This window comes from Trichoderma breve, chromosome 4 (assembly GCF_028502605.1).
Source record: "Trichoderma breve strain T069 chromosome 4, whole genome shotgun sequence".
Taxonomy (NCBI): domain Eukaryota; kingdom Fungi; phylum Ascomycota; class Sordariomycetes; order Hypocreales; family Hypocreaceae; genus Trichoderma; species Trichoderma breve.
The window spans coordinates 317,088-333,716 of NC_079235.1; the positions used below are offsets into that span (position 1 = coordinate 317,088).

The 16,629-nt window shown below is 50.1% G+C and overlaps 5 protein-coding genes across 5 annotated transcripts; 4 read left to right on the top strand and 1 right to left on the bottom strand.

The window, feature by feature from the left end:
- Positions 1-2,710: 2,710 nt before the first annotated feature.
- T069G_06401 (uncharacterized protein) lies at positions 2,711-3,814 on the top strand (the record flags this gene model as incomplete). The annotated part of the gene is made up of 3 exons (XM_056173611.1): positions 2,711-3,001; positions 3,074-3,374; positions 3,438-3,814. The coding sequence occupies 3 exons, from the start codon at positions 2,711-2,713 to the stop codon at positions 3,812-3,814; spliced, it is 969 nt and encodes a 322-aa protein (XP_056027190.1).
- A 512-nt stretch (positions 3,815-4,326) lies between these two features.
- On the top strand, positions 4,327-5,235 carry T069G_06402 (NUDIX domain-containing protein; the record flags this gene model as incomplete). Its single annotated transcript, XM_056173612.1, has 2 exons — positions 4,327-4,428; positions 4,495-5,235. The coding sequence occupies 2 exons, from the start codon at positions 4,327-4,329 to the stop codon at positions 5,233-5,235; spliced, it is 843 nt and encodes a 280-aa protein (XP_056027191.1).
- A 100-nt stretch (positions 5,236-5,335) lies between these two features.
- T069G_06403 (NUDIX domain-containing protein) lies at positions 5,336-6,116 on the bottom strand (the record flags this gene model as incomplete). Its single annotated transcript, XM_056173613.1, has 3 exons — positions 5,336-5,873; positions 5,961-5,995; positions 6,075-6,116. The coding sequence occupies 3 exons, from the start codon at positions 6,114-6,116 to the stop codon at positions 5,336-5,338; spliced, it is 615 nt and encodes a 204-aa protein (XP_056027192.1).
- Positions 6,117-7,266: 1,150 nt separating this feature from the next.
- T069G_06404 (major facilitator superfamily domain-containing protein) lies at positions 7,267-9,011 on the top strand (the record flags this gene model as incomplete). The annotated part of the gene is made up of 3 exons (XM_056173614.1): positions 7,267-7,672; positions 7,750-7,863; positions 7,924-9,011. 3 exons carry the CDS (start codon positions 7,267-7,269, stop codon positions 9,009-9,011), a joined length of 1,608 nt encoding a protein of 535 aa, XP_056027193.1.
- A 546-nt stretch (positions 9,012-9,557) lies between these two features.
- T069G_06405 (PCI domain-containing protein) lies at positions 9,558-11,192 on the top strand (the record flags this gene model as incomplete). The annotated part of the gene is made up of 3 exons (XM_056173615.1): positions 9,558-9,601; positions 9,655-9,874; positions 9,966-11,192. 3 exons carry the CDS (start codon positions 9,558-9,560, stop codon positions 11,190-11,192), a joined length of 1,491 nt encoding a protein of 496 aa, XP_056027194.1.
- Between the last annotated feature and the right edge of the window lie 5,437 nt (positions 11,193-16,629).

The following is a 16,629-nucleotide window of genomic DNA, read 5'->3' on the forward strand; positions in this document are numbered from 1 at the left end:
GTGTACAGAACGTTCCACTTCTCTTCGCCTTTCAATGCAACTCGGTCTTTCTATGGGTATATGCCACCATTTCATGCAAGGTACGAGGTGAGGATGTGACATCTGCATACGGAATACCGAGTTCAATCGGGAAATAGGTCTTTACAAAACGCTTGAACCTTTCGGCTCTCATGCCGGCGGCGTTCGCTGGTGCCTACCGTTTTCTACCTTCTTAAAACGAACAAGCTTCAGGGCATGTGGCAAAGAGCAGCATTCAAGTTTACATATACGGAGATATACGAAACGCATTGGGTTCATTTACCTACCATCGGTGTATTCTGAACTACGGAGAGGCCGTGGGTTCGAAATAGGGATATATTGAGCATGTCATTGATCCTACGGAGATACCAGGGATTGGGGATTCTCTCACCGAAAATATTGTAAAGGGTTCAGTAGATTATGTCATTTTGAAGAAGATGAGAGCTTCCATGTTCTCCTTGCACGAAACTCATCTTAGGATCCCCGCGTAGCCGTCACTCGGATCCGAATGAACCAATATTCCATACCAGCTGCCTCTTACGGGTTTATAATGACCGATAGCCGTAGGGAAAGATTCGAAAAATATAATCTTGTGATCTCAAGCACTAATGTAACGAATTCTCCGTAAATGGAAAGTATTAAGAACACTGATAGCATGAGGAGGTAGCAATATGCCGGAGAATGGTAGGGTATTCGCAATATACCGAGGTAAGTGGGTGGATGTCGGTGTACGCCGAGAGGTTCCCCAAATGTTCTATCGCTTCCAGACCGGGCTTTTAGATCCAGTGGCTATTCTGCGGGATTTGTTCTAGATAGACCTAGGAGGCATGATGTTGTAAGAAACTTTAGACTTGCCAAAATGAGCGCCGCGCAGGCAGGGGATATCTGCACATCCGGCGATCAAAAAGGGGATACAAGAGACCGGACTTGCGTGGGCTTCTTTATAGGCCAACAACCCCACGTTCTGAGATGGGGAAAAATTATCTGACAACAGACGAAAGGACTAGATTCTTTGCCTTGTCTTTAAAACGCTTCTTCATCCATTGTTTAATAGCCCCTATCATGACAAGATTAATCTTCGCCGTCTCTATTTTCCGCCACCTAGCTTATACGTAAAATCGGGGCCTCCTGGAGTTGTAGAGTAACATTGAAGCTATCAACCCCTGCCCTTTGCCAAGGTCCGGATGCCGTGAAAGATTTTGCATCATTGGAGATGGCTGCAGGATCCGTACTGGAGCCAATATGTTTCAAATACTTTTGGCAGCTGTCATAGCGGAATTACGGATTGCGTTCGCAAACAGAGGACAGTGTGCAAGAGGGATGCATATGCAAATTGCCGACACGAGTGCGACGTTGACGGGAGACCTATTCCTTGATATAGATTGCCTGCGTAGTGCTGGGCAGTTTATCGTCCATGTGTTCAGCCGAGCACAATCTGGGATTTGTATAGCTGTAAACCTCGCTCGTTCTCGTCATCGTACCTTGGAAGGATTCATTGCGAGCACAAGTATACGCACATACCGAGTATATGCACGCTTACATGCCATGTCGTGATTAGCCTGACGGAAGAACCCCCTTTTAAGATTGTCCTGGAAAAAATGTAAAGATATACACGGGGAGTGGCTATTCCGCACCACACGTTGACAGGTATATAGCAGCCCAGCAACTACATAAAGTTTATGTGTCGTGATAAGGTGCAGTGGAAATACCTTTTGTTTCTTACTATTGATCTAGATATCCGGTTCCTTGAACATGTACTCCTATCGCTACGTTCATCTACAACATGCTATTATCATTATTTTCATCTACTATATGCTATTGTCGCTATATTCCTCTAGCATCTGCTATCGCCACTACACCTTGGACACTGGTACGAGTATTGCATCTCGGCAACCATACAGATATTTTGCATTCTCGAAAAAAATGTTTACAAGTAACGAAGTGCGCCGCTTCAATACTGTGCACCATAAAACCGCCGGCTTGTCTTTGATGTATTCAAGGACGGCCAAGGTCCAAAGGATCTGCATGCATCTTGCAAGGCATTGAAGCGTTGATCTTGTTTCAGCGGCTTACATGAGCTGGTGGCTTAGTACTCCGTACAGTAGATTTGGCTGGGATCAGGTATTAATCCAATGTAATGCTTGGACGAGACCTGGAGACGTAATAATGCTTAAAAGAAAATATAATAAATGCAGTGTTATGGAATTATTGGCATAGGCACACTCTCGTTCATAGATGGAGTCTGCATGTTGAGCGCTTGATGGAGACAAGTAAAGGCACATGTAGCTTCGCACAGTCTTGGTGAGCAAATGTACCTGAACCCCTACTGTCTGCGAACCAGCCACTAACGGCACCTGGACAGGCGCTAACGCTGGCTCTGTTTGCCGCGCTGACGTCACGCAACGCTCAAGCTTCCGATTCGATGATGTGGAACAATGATGTGATGTGATGCCTCTGATATGATAACGGGACATAACAACGTACTACAACGCGCGTTCCCTGAACGGAGCATCTATTCAATGATCCTACAAGAACACAACTTTGAGTCATACCGACTGTATCTTCTTATCCATACAGAGATAACACCAATTTTTTGCCATCATCGCTTTTGTCTCCAACCTCTTACAATCCTCCCAAACCAGTGATACCATCTTGAGCAGACTTAGACAAGACTCCTTTATACATCGACATCATGGCCGCCAATGTCCCCAGCATCGTGTGGTCCGCTCTCAGAGCCCTCAGCCTCACCGAAGTCCCTAGAGACAGCCCCATCCGACGCCATAGCGAAGGCGACAAGCCTTATCAGCCCAGCATCGTCGACGTCGCCGTGGTCAAGGCCATGCTGTACCGTGCCAAGAAGCTGCCTGCGGACCTAATTGATACTATTCTAGACATGGCTGAGTATTGGATCCATACATCCACGCATCTAGAAGACAGAATCAGCGTCATGGGCGGCTCCGAGGCCAGAGAAAACAGATTTCTGGTAAGCATCTCCATCCACTAAAGACCTGTATGTAGCTTGTCCACCTCACAGCTACTAACCATTGTACAACAGCTGCGGTCATATCCGCTTGGACTGCTCAATTCCGGAGCTCGCCAAAACGCAAACGATCAGCCCTACACCACGACTCTTCCCACCCCTCGACCTCTGGGCGAGACTCTCGATGCCAGCTTCTTCGCCAAGTCTGTCAAATATCCCCTCCCGCGGCTAGCTCACCCCGCGCGAAAGATTGTCTTCAAGTTCAGAAGCCAAGATCAAGGGTATGTGAGCAGTCCTGAGGAGGGTGACCATCCTTATTCCGGATCATGGACGTGTTTTGACGTTGGGCTGGAGAGATTTGACGCCGAGTCTGCAGGTGAGTACATGCCTTCTTCCTCCAATCGGATTAGGGGACAAACAAGCTGATAATGGGTTATAGTCGATGGATCTGCACTTTCAGTCAACTCACTTCGACCAGTTCAACCCCCAATCCGGCAGACATCCTCCGATCCGGTCGGCTACAACTACACCCACGAGCTGCTTCACTCACCCGAGTGGGAGATTCAGCGGAACCAGACAGCCCTCAGGCAGTGGCAAGACCATGTCGTTACGTGGTCCTACCTGGACGACATTCCAGCTGACTCCGAGAGGAGCAAGGCTCTCGAGGCGCAAGGCAGAGGACGTGGTACAGGCGACGGCAAGTTTGTAAGACAGCTGCGGGTGGGCGATGTGATTACGGTCTGGGGCAAGGCGAGGTTTCCCGGGTGGGCGAACCGCATCGAGTCAGTCCAGATCGACGTGTACTGGGCCGTGTAAGATGATGGATGCGATCCTTCATTTCATTTCATTTCTTTGTTTGCGCGTGTTTTGTGATATTGGGGCGTCTGGGAGCTGGCGCATGTGAAATTAACAAAGAGGCTTGAGAACGCAAAGCTATGATGACTATTAGGATACCTGTTAAATAAAGTCTCGATAAACCAAAATTGGATTTAAGATATAATCACCTTGCAATTATCGTATTATTTTACTCATGATAATATTAGAAAGTCTGAGATATTTAATGTCATGCTGTAAAACACCGTTGGCGATTATCATCTCGCACCAAAATTGTTGCCTGTTGACGTCACAAGGCAATCGCTAAGATGAGTGCCTAATTGCAGGCACCAACATTTTTCTTTACTTCAGACGCAACTTCACATTCCCCCAATTCTCAATTATCACCACCTTCAATCCTCGCCGGATCTCTTCCAATTCCTCGCATGTTGTTTCGACCAGTGTCTAAACACGCCTCATCCGTGTCTTTTCGTCTCCATCTCCGCACCATCACCATGGCCACCAACACAACGTACACAAGAAATGCTCACAACATTCCTCTGAGCTTACCAGACGGCCTCTCAGAAGACCAGCTCTCGTCGTTTAAGCCTTTCACCGTAAGTCATTTTGATGGATGCTTTAAAGCTTTTGCCCCTCCACTAACAGAAAAACCATGTGCATAGAGCTGGATCGACACACTCACAAAGTCTCTCGCACTGCAGACAAACAAGTCTCACCCGTTCCACTCAGATCCATACGCCCTCCGCAATGTCACCATTCAATCCTACGATTTCTTTGGAGCAGGCCGCCTCGGCTTCGTCAAGATGACAGCAACCGTTTCCAACTCTGCCGGAGAGTCTCTCCCCGCAGCAGCTCTCTTGCGCGGCCCCAGCGTCGCCATGCTCGTCATGCTTGTGCCGGACGACGTGCCTAAGGGATCAGACGAGCGCTACGTCGTCTTGACAGTCCAGCCGCGCATCCCTGCCGGTAGCTTGAGCTTCGTGGAGCTCCCGGCAGGGATGGTAGACGGCTCAGGCAACTTTAAAGGAGTGGCAGCCAAGGAGATTGAGGAGGAGCTGGGCATTACGATTCACGAAGACGAGTTGACGTGCCTCAGCGAACTTGCAGAGGAATGCATAGAGAAACAGGAATCTACAGACCAAGGGGAAGATCTGACGGCAGCCATGTTCCCGAGTGCGGGTGGGTGTGACGAGCATATTACCATCTACAGCTACGAGCAGCGCATCCCGAGGAGCCAGTTGAGCGAGTGGGAGGGCCGCCTCACAGGTGAGCGCTCCGACGGAGAGAGGATTACGCTCAAAGTGGTTCCCATGCAGCATTTGTGGAAAGAAGGGGCTCGGGATGCCAAGTGCCTGGCCGCGTTGGCGCTGTGGCAAGGTCTACGCCAGGAGAAGAAACTGTAGTCGAGCAGGGCCCCCATTGCTGTCCTCCCATCCACCCTTCCTTCTGATAGCATCCCCATGTCTAATATAAAAACCAAAAACTCCGGATCCGACTTCATCATCATAGCTTTAATCTCTGTGCCAGCAGGATGCCCTCGGCGAATGTGCCGACCCGCGCGTCAATCGCATAGCCCTCCGCCTCCAGCTTCTTGCACTCCTCCCATAGGCTCGCCAACGGAACGGTAAAGACCTCGATGAACTCGTTCTCCTCCAGCTCCGGCTTCAAGTCTTGGTTCTCCGGCAACGACATGTCGATGGTGACGTGCACCATGCGCAGGTTCGTGTTGCAAAAGCCCGGGTCGTTGTACATGATGGGCGTCGTCTCGGACACCACGCCGACGTAGCCCGTCTCTTCCTTGAGCTCGCGTACGGCGGCTTGTTCGGGGGTTTCGCCCGCATCGATGAGGCCGGCGGGGACCTCGATCACGACCTTGTCGACGGGTGGGCGGTACTGCTTCTGCAGGATAATCTCCTTGCCCGTGGGCTTGTCGAGGATGGCGACGATGCCAACGCCATCGATGTCTGCGCCGGCGGGGCGAGTGCGTCGTTCAGCGGATTCCCAGGTTCGCTCGGTGCCTTTGGGGTCTTTGTACGTGATGCTGTGAGGGGGAATCGCAAGTCAGACAAACGGACGGACGAACTAAGGGGCAGCATGGGATTATATCCAATATGAGGTCGTCACATACCTATGGAGAGACACCCATCGCGACTCGTCGTTAGACTAGGCGGGCCTCTGTCAGCAACAAGAGACGACCGCTTCAGTGCATTTAGCGCCCTGCAGACGGCTATGTAAGACCTACCAGTGGCGTTATTGAAAGGACTTTTGCATCAGCAAAGGACATGATGGCGGACGTGGAGGCGGCTGGGCTTGTGAAGGAGCAGAAACGGGTATGGAGGGATGAATTCAATTGAGGTCGGTCGGAGCCGATAGATGGCGGGGTCGCTATTGATTGTAGCGTCCAGGGCTCCAGGGCTGTTTTGCGGGCGCTACAGCGAGTCAGTTTAGGCCTGTCAGGAACCCGCCAGCGCCACGAAGAATGGAACCTCTGAATTTGGAGCTTCAATTAGACCTGAGGCTACACTGGGGAAATGGATTTCTCCATAACACAACATGGACATTTGAACCTTGAACCTCTTCCATCACTCCATCATCCATAGGCTTCTTTTTTTCGATTAATATCAATGACATGCGCCCAGATCGAAACCTGTCATGAGAACAAACAACCAACAACAGCTGTGTCTCTTCCTTCATACTGACGACATCATCGGAGCTCCTATTGCGTCTTCATGCCCGAACTCGTCCTAGTTGGTCTCGACGGGAACTAATAATGGCCAGTCGTCAGCACGGGTACAATTGCCACTGGCTCTCAGGACCTTCATGTTAGACTTTGCGATTGACTTTGAAGATTTCAACAAAGCGCTGAAGCCCAACTCGGGGAGGGTATCCATGACATGTTGCAGAGACACAAAGCAAATCATCTGAAACATGACAAAAGGGCCCTCCCATTCCATCGTCAAGACGAACAAAAACAGCAAAGGGCATTTTCCGATCTAATACGATGGATACGACATTGCCGATTTTGTAATTGCTTGCGCGTTCCGGATACTGTACCCCACTGAAAAAAGTTCCTGGACCATGCCAATCATCGGCGCCGGGGACCTTGAAGTTTGGATAAAGGGAAATGGTTCGCGCGAACCTTATCTTGATCCCTCGAGTTGGGCGGGCGATTGGGATGCCTCGTACGCCGTCGACGTGTCTCGCATGTGGTGTCGTCATCTTGGGCTGGGAGCCGGCCGCTGGATTGTTCATGTTCTTATTCTGATAACCTCCTTGCCTTAATCTTACCCTTTTAATCTCGTGTACTTTTACCCCAGGATCTCCAGTGGCAATCTTTCTTTTATTAACTCTTGGCTTCCATCTCATCGTCACTGGAGACCTTTTAATTCTGGCACTGACAAGGTCGGCCTCGAGAGACCTGGAGATACACCGAAATGACACTCTACGGCACCGAGGCGATAGACGCCGAGCCCTCCGGCATGGGCTCCGGCATCGATCCCAATGCGCAGCGTCGCCGCTCCCAGGACGACGCCGAGTCCGTCTACGAAGCCGACGAAGGCACGGCGCTGCTTCATGACGCCGACCTGCCAGCTGATATCGCGCCGTCCAAGTCCTTTCGCCGCTTTGTGCTGGGCATGTGCGTGCTGTTCCTCTTCATCATCGAGGTCAGCCAGTACATCCTCACCCCCGCCATGGAGCAGATCATGGAGGACGTCATCTGCCGGCGTTATCATCCGGACCATGCTCTGTCGGTGCACGACAACCGATGCAAGGAGACGGACGTGCAAAAGACGCTGGCCATGGTGCGGTCCTGGTCCATGTCTGGGGAGATGCTATTTCGTAAGTGCTCGATTTTTGTGCTTTTCTGCTATTTATGTATAGGTATCATGCGTGCTAACTGTGGATTTATTGAACAGCCCTTTTTGTCCAGATCTCGTTTGGTGTCGTTGCTGACAAGTATGGCCGTCGTCTCGTCATGTTCCTCGCTCTCTTTGGCGCCTTTCTCCAGCAAGCTTGGATCACGATTGTTTGTACGTCATACCATGTCTTATATAACCTAATCCAGAGGTCCTTACTAACGATCTACCCAGTGCTCTTCCCTGATACATTCTCCATATGGAGCATGCTCTATGGCAGCGTTTTCTACCTGATTGGCGGTGGCGGCCAGATGGTTGTCGCCATGGTTTGGACCATCATCGCCGACGTAATCCCCGTTGCCGAGAGAACCAGCGTCTTTTACAAAGTCTACGCCATGAACCTCATCATCTCCGTTGCTGTCAACCCTCTCGCTGGATGGCTCCTCAGCGTAGATCCTTGGCTTGCAATGTGGATTGGCAACGGAATCCTAGTCGTCGGCATGCTGTCATCTGCCTTCATCCCAGAGACGCTGAAACTTCGCCAGGCGGCCGATAACAAGCGCCGTGGTCAAGACACACCGCCTCCTGTCGAAGATGAATCGGAGCCGTCGACACGGAAGATTCCTGCTGCAAGGGACTTGGCTCGCCGTGCGTGGTTCTCTGTCAAGAACGATGTGTCCCACGTATGGCACTTCATCTTCGCCTCCAAGAGTGTCGTGCTGCTCCTTTTGGCCTATGGACCATTCTATCTCATCAAGCTGGCCCTTGTTTTGGATATTTTGCAGTACATGACTCGCCGCTTCAACTGGGAGTGGTCAACGGCAACATATATCAACACAATCAGCAGCCTAACGGCCGTCTTCACCTTGCTGGTGGTGTTACCTGTAGCATCCAATATCCTGACCACGCATTTCCACTACAACGCCATCAGGCGAGATCTTCTTCTAGCTCGCATCTCCATTGTCGTTTTCATCATTGGCAGCACTCTTACCGCCGTGGCTGGCGTGCCATGGCTCTTCATCTGCTCCATGGTCATTACCAACCTTGGCATGGGCATGGGCACCCTCTGCCGAGCGCTGCTCAACGCAGTGGTTGAGCCGCATACCATTGCCACTCTTAACACCACCATGTCCACCATGGAGACGCTGATGGGCTTCATAGGCTCACCAGTCATGGGATGGCTCCTGAGCCGCGGTATGGAGTTGGGAGGGTTTTGGATGGGATTGCCTTATCTTGCAACAACCCTGCTTGGTGTGTGTGTTATGATGGCGATTTATCTCGTCAGAATCCCGTCTGGTTTTGCCCAGGGCTCCAGAGGATAGATAGTATACATGGCTATAAATTAGAAACTAGAGCCATAGAAAGCATTCGAACAAGCGCAGGACGCAAAAGTTGGACAAGAAAGTTGAGATTAGGGAGTTTTGGGCTGGGATTGGCGCAGAACGAGGCGTTGTTGGCTCCATATGGATTGACATTCGTTATCTTTTTTTATGTAATTTTTTATGTAATTTTTTATGTATAATACTAATCTGAGGCGAGTAATTGAAGCAAACTATAAAAATCATATTTCTTTAAAGTCTAAATTTGTTTGACAGTACTCCGTATATGAGACAATGTTCAATGCCTGCCTGTATCAATGAATCGAAGCTTCAATAGCGGAGCGGAATAATGCTAGCGCATCCCTATCGATAAGCCCCGCGGATTGTCACCTACAGCGAGACTCCACTGGAGCTTCGATTCAACATACAACCAAACGAACCAAAGCAACGTGACGACTTTATCGGCATCTCCATCCCTTTTATCGCCTCTTTTGCTCATCAGAATCTTCATCCATACCCTCCAACTTATCGTCATACCACCGAGCCGCAATGTCCGACGACGAGGATTTCATGCAAGAGTCCGACGAGGAACAGTCAGTGCTGGTGCTGGAGGAAACCGATTCGCGGCTGCGCTGACGCCTAGCAGATATGACTTTGAATACGAAGAGGACGATGAGGAGGAGGCGGGCGATGTCGACATCGAGAACAAATACTACAACGCAAAGCAGCTGAAGCTCAGCGATCCTCAGGATGCCATCGCCGAGTTTCTGGGGATTCCGCCTCTCGAGCCGGAGAAGGGAGAGTGGGGGTTCAAAGGCTTGAAGCAGGCCATCAAGCTGGAGTTTAAGCTGGGGAAATACGACGATGTGAGTAGGATGTAGTGTGCCCGTTTGCAAATGAAGTTACTTGGTTCATCGTTGGGCTTGGCTCTCTAACAATTCGTGTGCAATTACCCAGGCAGCCGACCACTTCGCCGAGCTGCTCACCTACGTCAAGTCGGCCGTGACGAGAAATTACTCGGAAAAGTCCATCAACAACATGCTCGACTACATTGAAAAGGGTGCCGACGTGTCAGCGGCCGTCCAGAGCATGGAAAAGTTTTACTCTCTCACCCTTCAGAGCTTCCAGAGCACGAATAACGAGCGGCTGTGGCTAAAGACGAACATCAAGCTGGCCAAGCTCTTGCTGGACCGCAAGGAGTACTCTGCAGTGTCTAAGAAACTCAGGGAGCTACACCGAGCCTGTCAGCGAGAGGATGGCACCGACGACCCCGGCAAGGGAACATACTCGCTTGAGATTTACGCATTGGAGATTCAGATGCTGGCAGAGACTCGAAACAACAAGCAGCTCAAGACGCTCTACAACCGGGCGCTCAAGGTCAAGTCTGCCGTACCGCATCCCCGCATCATGGGCATTATCCGTGAATGCGGCGGCAAGATGCACATGAGCGAGGAGAATTGGAAGGAGGCCCAGAGCGACTTTTTCGAGTCGTTCCGCAACTACGACGAGGCTGGATCACTGCAACGGATCCAAGTTCTCAAGTATCTCCTTCTCACCACCATGCTGATGAAGTCCAACATCAATCCTTTCGACTCGCAGGAGACGAAGCCCTATAAGACGGACCCTCGTATTTCTGCCATGACCGAGCTTGTGGACGCCTACCAGCGGGACGATGTTCACGCATACGAAAAGGCCCTACGTAACAACCAGGACATTCTCGCAGATCCGTTCATCGCCGAGAACATTGACGAGGTCACCCGCAACATGAGAACAAAGGGCGTGCTCAAGCTTATTGCCCCATACACACGGATGAAGCTCTCATGGATTGCCAACCAACTGAGAATATCAGAACCAGAGGTGCAAGACATTCTTAGCTTCCTCATTATTGATGGCAAGATCAAAGGATCGGTCAACCAGCAGGCAGGCACTTTAGAAATAGCTTCCGACGCCGACATTGCCAGAACCAAAGCGCTCGATGTCCTGACAACGTCGATTCATGAGTTATTCGGGGCCGTCTTCAGAGAGGGCGAGGGGTATAGAAACGAACACTCGTCCTTTGAGGATGCTGCAGCCGGACTCGATGTCCAAGGGCTGACCAATCTTGTCAAGTCTGGGGCGCGACAGGGGCAACGTCAACTTCACAGGACTGGTAGGGGCAAATCCGCATTAACGACACCGTTGTGATGATGACCTGTCGCCTTTTTTCCAGCGTTATTTTAGGTAGCAAAGGTAATAATAGCTTCCAACTTTTTTAAAACTCAGGGACAGAACTACAAGAATCCATACCCTCCGTGGGAACAACAAGGTTTCTGGCCCGGACATTTTCTTACGGGACGATAATATTGATCTTACGGACATCCAGGCTCCGCGGCAAGATGGCCAAGACGGGTATACCTACATGGAAGACGGAGAGGAGCTGTATGCCTGCTCTTGGCGGGGATGCCACGTTGCGATGAGGAGACCGCAGCGGCAGGCTGGAATCATGGGGATAGAGTGAGACTCAGGATGACAATTGTTTTACTGAGACGAAAGAAGGCCCTCTTACATACATGACTACATGTAGTCTTAGTAGCGCTCTGTAGACGAACTGAGACGATGTGCATATCAAGGACTTTTGATACAGAAACATCCAGGATCTGGATGGCATCCGACTGGCTCAACGGCAATGTGCATGTTGCAAGCAACTACGCGAGGTTTCCATCAATGCTGCTACTGTGTTGTCGTAGACTCATTATAAGGGAGTTTACGTCCGGTTTACAATTGTAGGCCCGAGAGATACGATGTCGCTTAGAGTCTTGTCCAACTCTTTGCATTATGTTCTCTTCTCCAACTCTTTGCATAATGTTCTTGGCCATGGCTTTGAACGAGACGAGACTCATATACAAGCAGCACAAATAGACATTATGCTCATACCAGGTACCCAGTAATCTATCATGTTGGATAGGTATGTAAGCATCACCAAGCTGAGCATTTAGTATTAAACATACCTACCTAATATCTACTAACTACTCAGCGGCATCTACATATTTACTGAGTACGGAAATTGCCATCTGGTGATCAGAATCGCCCAGACCAGCGAGTGGATTCCATTCAGCCAAGCCTACAAGATTCCGTCCCTCGTCAGGCTCGGCATATAAGCCTCCGGATTGATCCAGATAACGTTGTATTAGTCCGCAGTCGGCCCATAACCCAATGCAACAAGGCCGGACAAACAAACCCCGAAGCCAAAAAGCCTATCTTACCGCGCAAAAATCGGGAAATAGAGCAAGCGAATAAGATTTACCTATACATGGACAAAATAAATAAAGAAACAGGGAGAGAGAAAGTAAAATAAAAAAGGTTGGGAGTGTTACACCGCGCAGCTGGGTCCTAGGTAGACAAGGGTCGGGTGTGTCCTCGTTTTTCACGCGATGCGATGGGTTGGGGGGCTTGCATATGTGTGTATGTGTATGTATGTGCTCGGAGGCATTGAGGCCCCTTGTCCAACAACGAATTTGCCATCTGACATATAAATGGAGATTTGCGCAGGGGGCGCGGGAAAAGGAGGGCCGAAGGTCTTTTGTAAGGCGTGGTTTTCAAGCAACGCGAGTCTTTTTTTATTCCTCTTCTACATGGTGGATAAGGAACTTTGTTTGCTCTGCTCTGCTGTGACTTTATGTAAGTCGGCTATGTGCATGGACAGTCAGTCCAATCATCATCATAATCCTTGTTTGTGAGTATGTCGTGTTGATGACATGGAGTACAGTAACACCGTGAAGACGGAATGCAGCTATAGGAATGTAGGGTAGGGCAGAGTCTGGAATCAAGACATTCAACGGCGATGATGCGGTGACACCCGCTCCGAAGCACGGAGATGTACGGAGAATGGAGATTGGTATAAACGAATCATGTATGTACTGCTCTACTACTATCCGGCCCGTTGTGATGTAATCGTGCTGCGATCAAGTCAAATCTGCCCACATCCCGCGGGCCGTCACACGCCAAGAGCAAAAAGGCAACATGAAGCTAGGCCTTCTCTTATTCACTCTTTCTTGCTCTCACACTCTCTCCCGTCGATCGATCATTGCGAGAGCCGCCGCCTGAGGGATATTCCCGGCACTGCAGCTTACTGTCGATATGCTGCTTGTCCCTGTATGTATGTGTGTTGCCTGCACCTCTCACCACCGTTACTCCATATTGGGAGCCCATGTCCGTCGTTCTCAATTTTTGTGAGATACACACACACACACACCACCTCCGGGTCCGGGGGACGGACGGCGCTGAAGAGATTCTGGCCTAGTTTAAAAAAAAAGAAGAAAGAAGCAAAACGAAGGAAAAGGTGAGATAATGTAACACAGCATCTGTGTGAAACCCCAGCGGAGCCGAATGATTCGCCGCGGAGACAGCTGGGGTCCGCATGAGTTTTGTTTGTCCGTATGAGAAAATGGGCGGAAGGGGGGGTAAGTTCAAAGTTAGCAGTGAAACTAGTAAATAGTTTGGCGGATGCAATATATCTGGCTTCGGTCTTGGGGGGGACCACCTGACAGCTTTTCTGCTGGTTTTTTTTTTGCTTTTGTGTTATTTCTTGCTGGCTGTGTATACATGTATCTGCCTCCAGCAATCTATCTGCATGTCTCTGATGAATTTGATGGAGATGATATGATGCCCTTTGTGGATCGGGGGCGCGCCATATTGGGGGCTGGAAGAAGGCGCCGGATGTGTGCTTCAACTTCCATGATCGGAATCTTTCTCGATGACCCCGCGCAGGGATTGCTGAAGCAAAAAGCAAACACATGGCGGGAACATGCTTCATGCTGCTACTGTACGAGTACAAGCCACCACGGGTAGCACAAGGGCCGTGTATAACAGGCATCGTGACAAGACAAAAGAGGGTGGAGAACGACAGCGGGTGCATGTGAGTCCTTGTCCAGTCCATTCAGACCCCTGGGAGAGGCAGAGAAGCTGCAGCACGTTATTTCGGTCCGCCGGGGAGTGGAATGCCAATTCAATGCTTTCTTTTTTCTTTATTTTCTTTGTATGCGCGTTACTCGACAGGCATATATACCAGGGCTCTTACTTACTACTCGTACTTGTGCGGTGTTGTGAAGGGGGTGGGTGGGAGACGTGGGAGCGAAAAACCACCGAGGTGGTATCAGCATTTACAGGTATGTATGCCCGTGTAATTGGACCCGAGACGCGTCCGGACTTTTCGTGTGATTGCAGACCCAGGCCTCGTTTGCCGACGGAACAATTATCTGAGCATGGTTGTAGTCGTACTTGTAGCAGTAGCACTGCGTACGTGTGTACATATGTAGTGAATGCATATATGTGTGTGTATCTCTGTATACGAGGGCACATGTAGGCAGAAGCTGTCCGTGCGTGTGCGTGAGTGCAGCTTGGCGCGGTGATTGGAATTGAGCAATCCGGAGCATCTACAAGTTCACAGCTGAAAGGGCGAATTCATGTCGCCTGGAGGATGGTAGCAAAAAGGAGGGTGGTGATGTGATGAGAAAGGGTTCAGGTTGCCATCACCTGACGCACATACGAGCCCTTTCTGCACGCACTTTGTAAGATTACGCAGACGGATGGATATAACAGAAAGCAATACCACGCGGACGGGAGCGTGCGTGTGTTTTCCGTCTTAGTTGTGCGACTAATTTACAAAATCCAGTCATCATGGTAGCACCGGCAAATGCCTTTGTTGATTGACTGCCAGCCCACGCATCGATACAGTTCGGACAGTGGGGGTTCCAACTGCGGGATCCAGTGTTTGCCTTTACAGGGGGTGGTGGTATCGCGGATGGGTATGTGCAGGAGCTGAAGAAGCGTCAAAGCATCTGATATTACTCGTACTAGTCGTAGTGGCACGGGGGGAAGCTCAGGTGGGGAGGCAAGTCGCCGACGATGAAGATGATGCTGATGAAGATGATGCTGATGAAGATGATGCGGTGCTGTGTAGCCCAGACACTAGCAGATTACATGGGCAATGAAACCGGGAGGCGTCTTTGCTGGTAAGCAGGTTACTACTATATTATTTGGGAGCGAGGTAGGGGTCTCGAAGGAGCTTTACTGAGAGGCTATGGAATACTACCTAGGTAGGCTTACTGGGCCAGTATACGAGGAGAAGCAATAAGTAGAGAGGAGGAGAGAACATTGAAGACAGATCTACAGCTCGAAATTAGGAAGAGAGAGAGAGAAAGAATCCCATCTTTGCCGAAGTACTGGGTACGCAGATGTGGAATCAGACTCTTGACTAGGGGTCAACATCTAGGTATCTGTGCGTACAAGCAGGCACGGGTCTCAGTGCTCAAGTTTTTGAGTCGTGGGTTTGAGTATGAGCGTGGGATGCGCAAGGCTGCATGTAACAACGGAGTTTCCGTAATTAAGGCACTGCAAGTTTGGTGTAAGCCCGGTGCCCTGTGTCGGAGGATGTACAAAGTATATCTCCTGTATGTGATCAGGTACTCGTCAAACCTTCTGCATGCAGAGTCATATTGCAGTATATCTCATGTTTGTTGGTTCGGCTTGTACGAGGTGATTTACAGCATTGGCACTGTAAACAAATCGTTTGTGTAATGAATAACTTTGAGTCCATGTAGTTCAATATACAGGCCATATATACTTGTGCTGAGGTGAAGCTATGTTAGTGAAAATCTACTTGCATCGAGCACCAGAACAAGGCACTTACAAGTAGTAGACAGGCATGCGGCAATGCTATCGACGCCATTCCAAGGGTCGGAAGGTCACACTCGGAAAAGCCTGTCGCCATGCAGAGGCCAAAGAGGCGGCCCCCCAGCCCATAGCCGCAAAAACGGCAGGTTTTGGCGATGGTAACGGTTTGAGGCTGTAGGAGGAACAACAGCTGAGACGGTAGTCTACCATGTGAGAGAGAACGAGGAAGAAGGATTATGGTATTTTCCGGCTGGCATTGGCTGTTGCTTCGGTATCCGTAGTAATAACCTACCTAAGCAAAACATAATACCTAGGTAAGTTAGTAGGTGAGCTTTTTGCTTTGCTTGTATAGTGACGGCATCATGTGCTCGAGCGGCACTTGGAGCGGGCATGGGCGATTGCTCCGGTCGTCCAGGTCAGGTCAGATGAAATCCCGTCTCTGCAGACATCATCCGCACCTGTACGACGGAACCAAGGCAGGCCAGCCACTGAATCTCCTTGTAGCACCGGCATATGCGTGTACTTGCACCCGGAGGCTAAAACGTGCATGTAATGTAATGTACATGTATGTCTCAAGCCACCGGGATTCTCTGATTGGCAGCACGATGCCTTGTTTCTCACGCAGAAACCTGTTGTTTGTGCGAATAGCCCTCGCAACTTGGACAGCGGCAGTAGTGTGCTTACAATAGCCTCGGATGGCTTACAAAAGTCTCAGAGGCCACGGGAGGACGCGGCCAATCGGCAGGCTACGCGCGTGAATGACTTTGCTTGTATGCGTGTTATTGAGAGGCTAGTCGAAGCATCTTGTAAGGCAGGTGAGCATTTTCATCTCACCACCTCGGCCTTGGCTCACCAGATGCATGCAAAATGAAAGTCTGTTTTATTGCTTCTTCCTTTTTCCCCGTCGATATTCTTCCGGCCTCAACAATGATGTAGTATATGCCGATAGTGTATGACGGATAGGGCATTA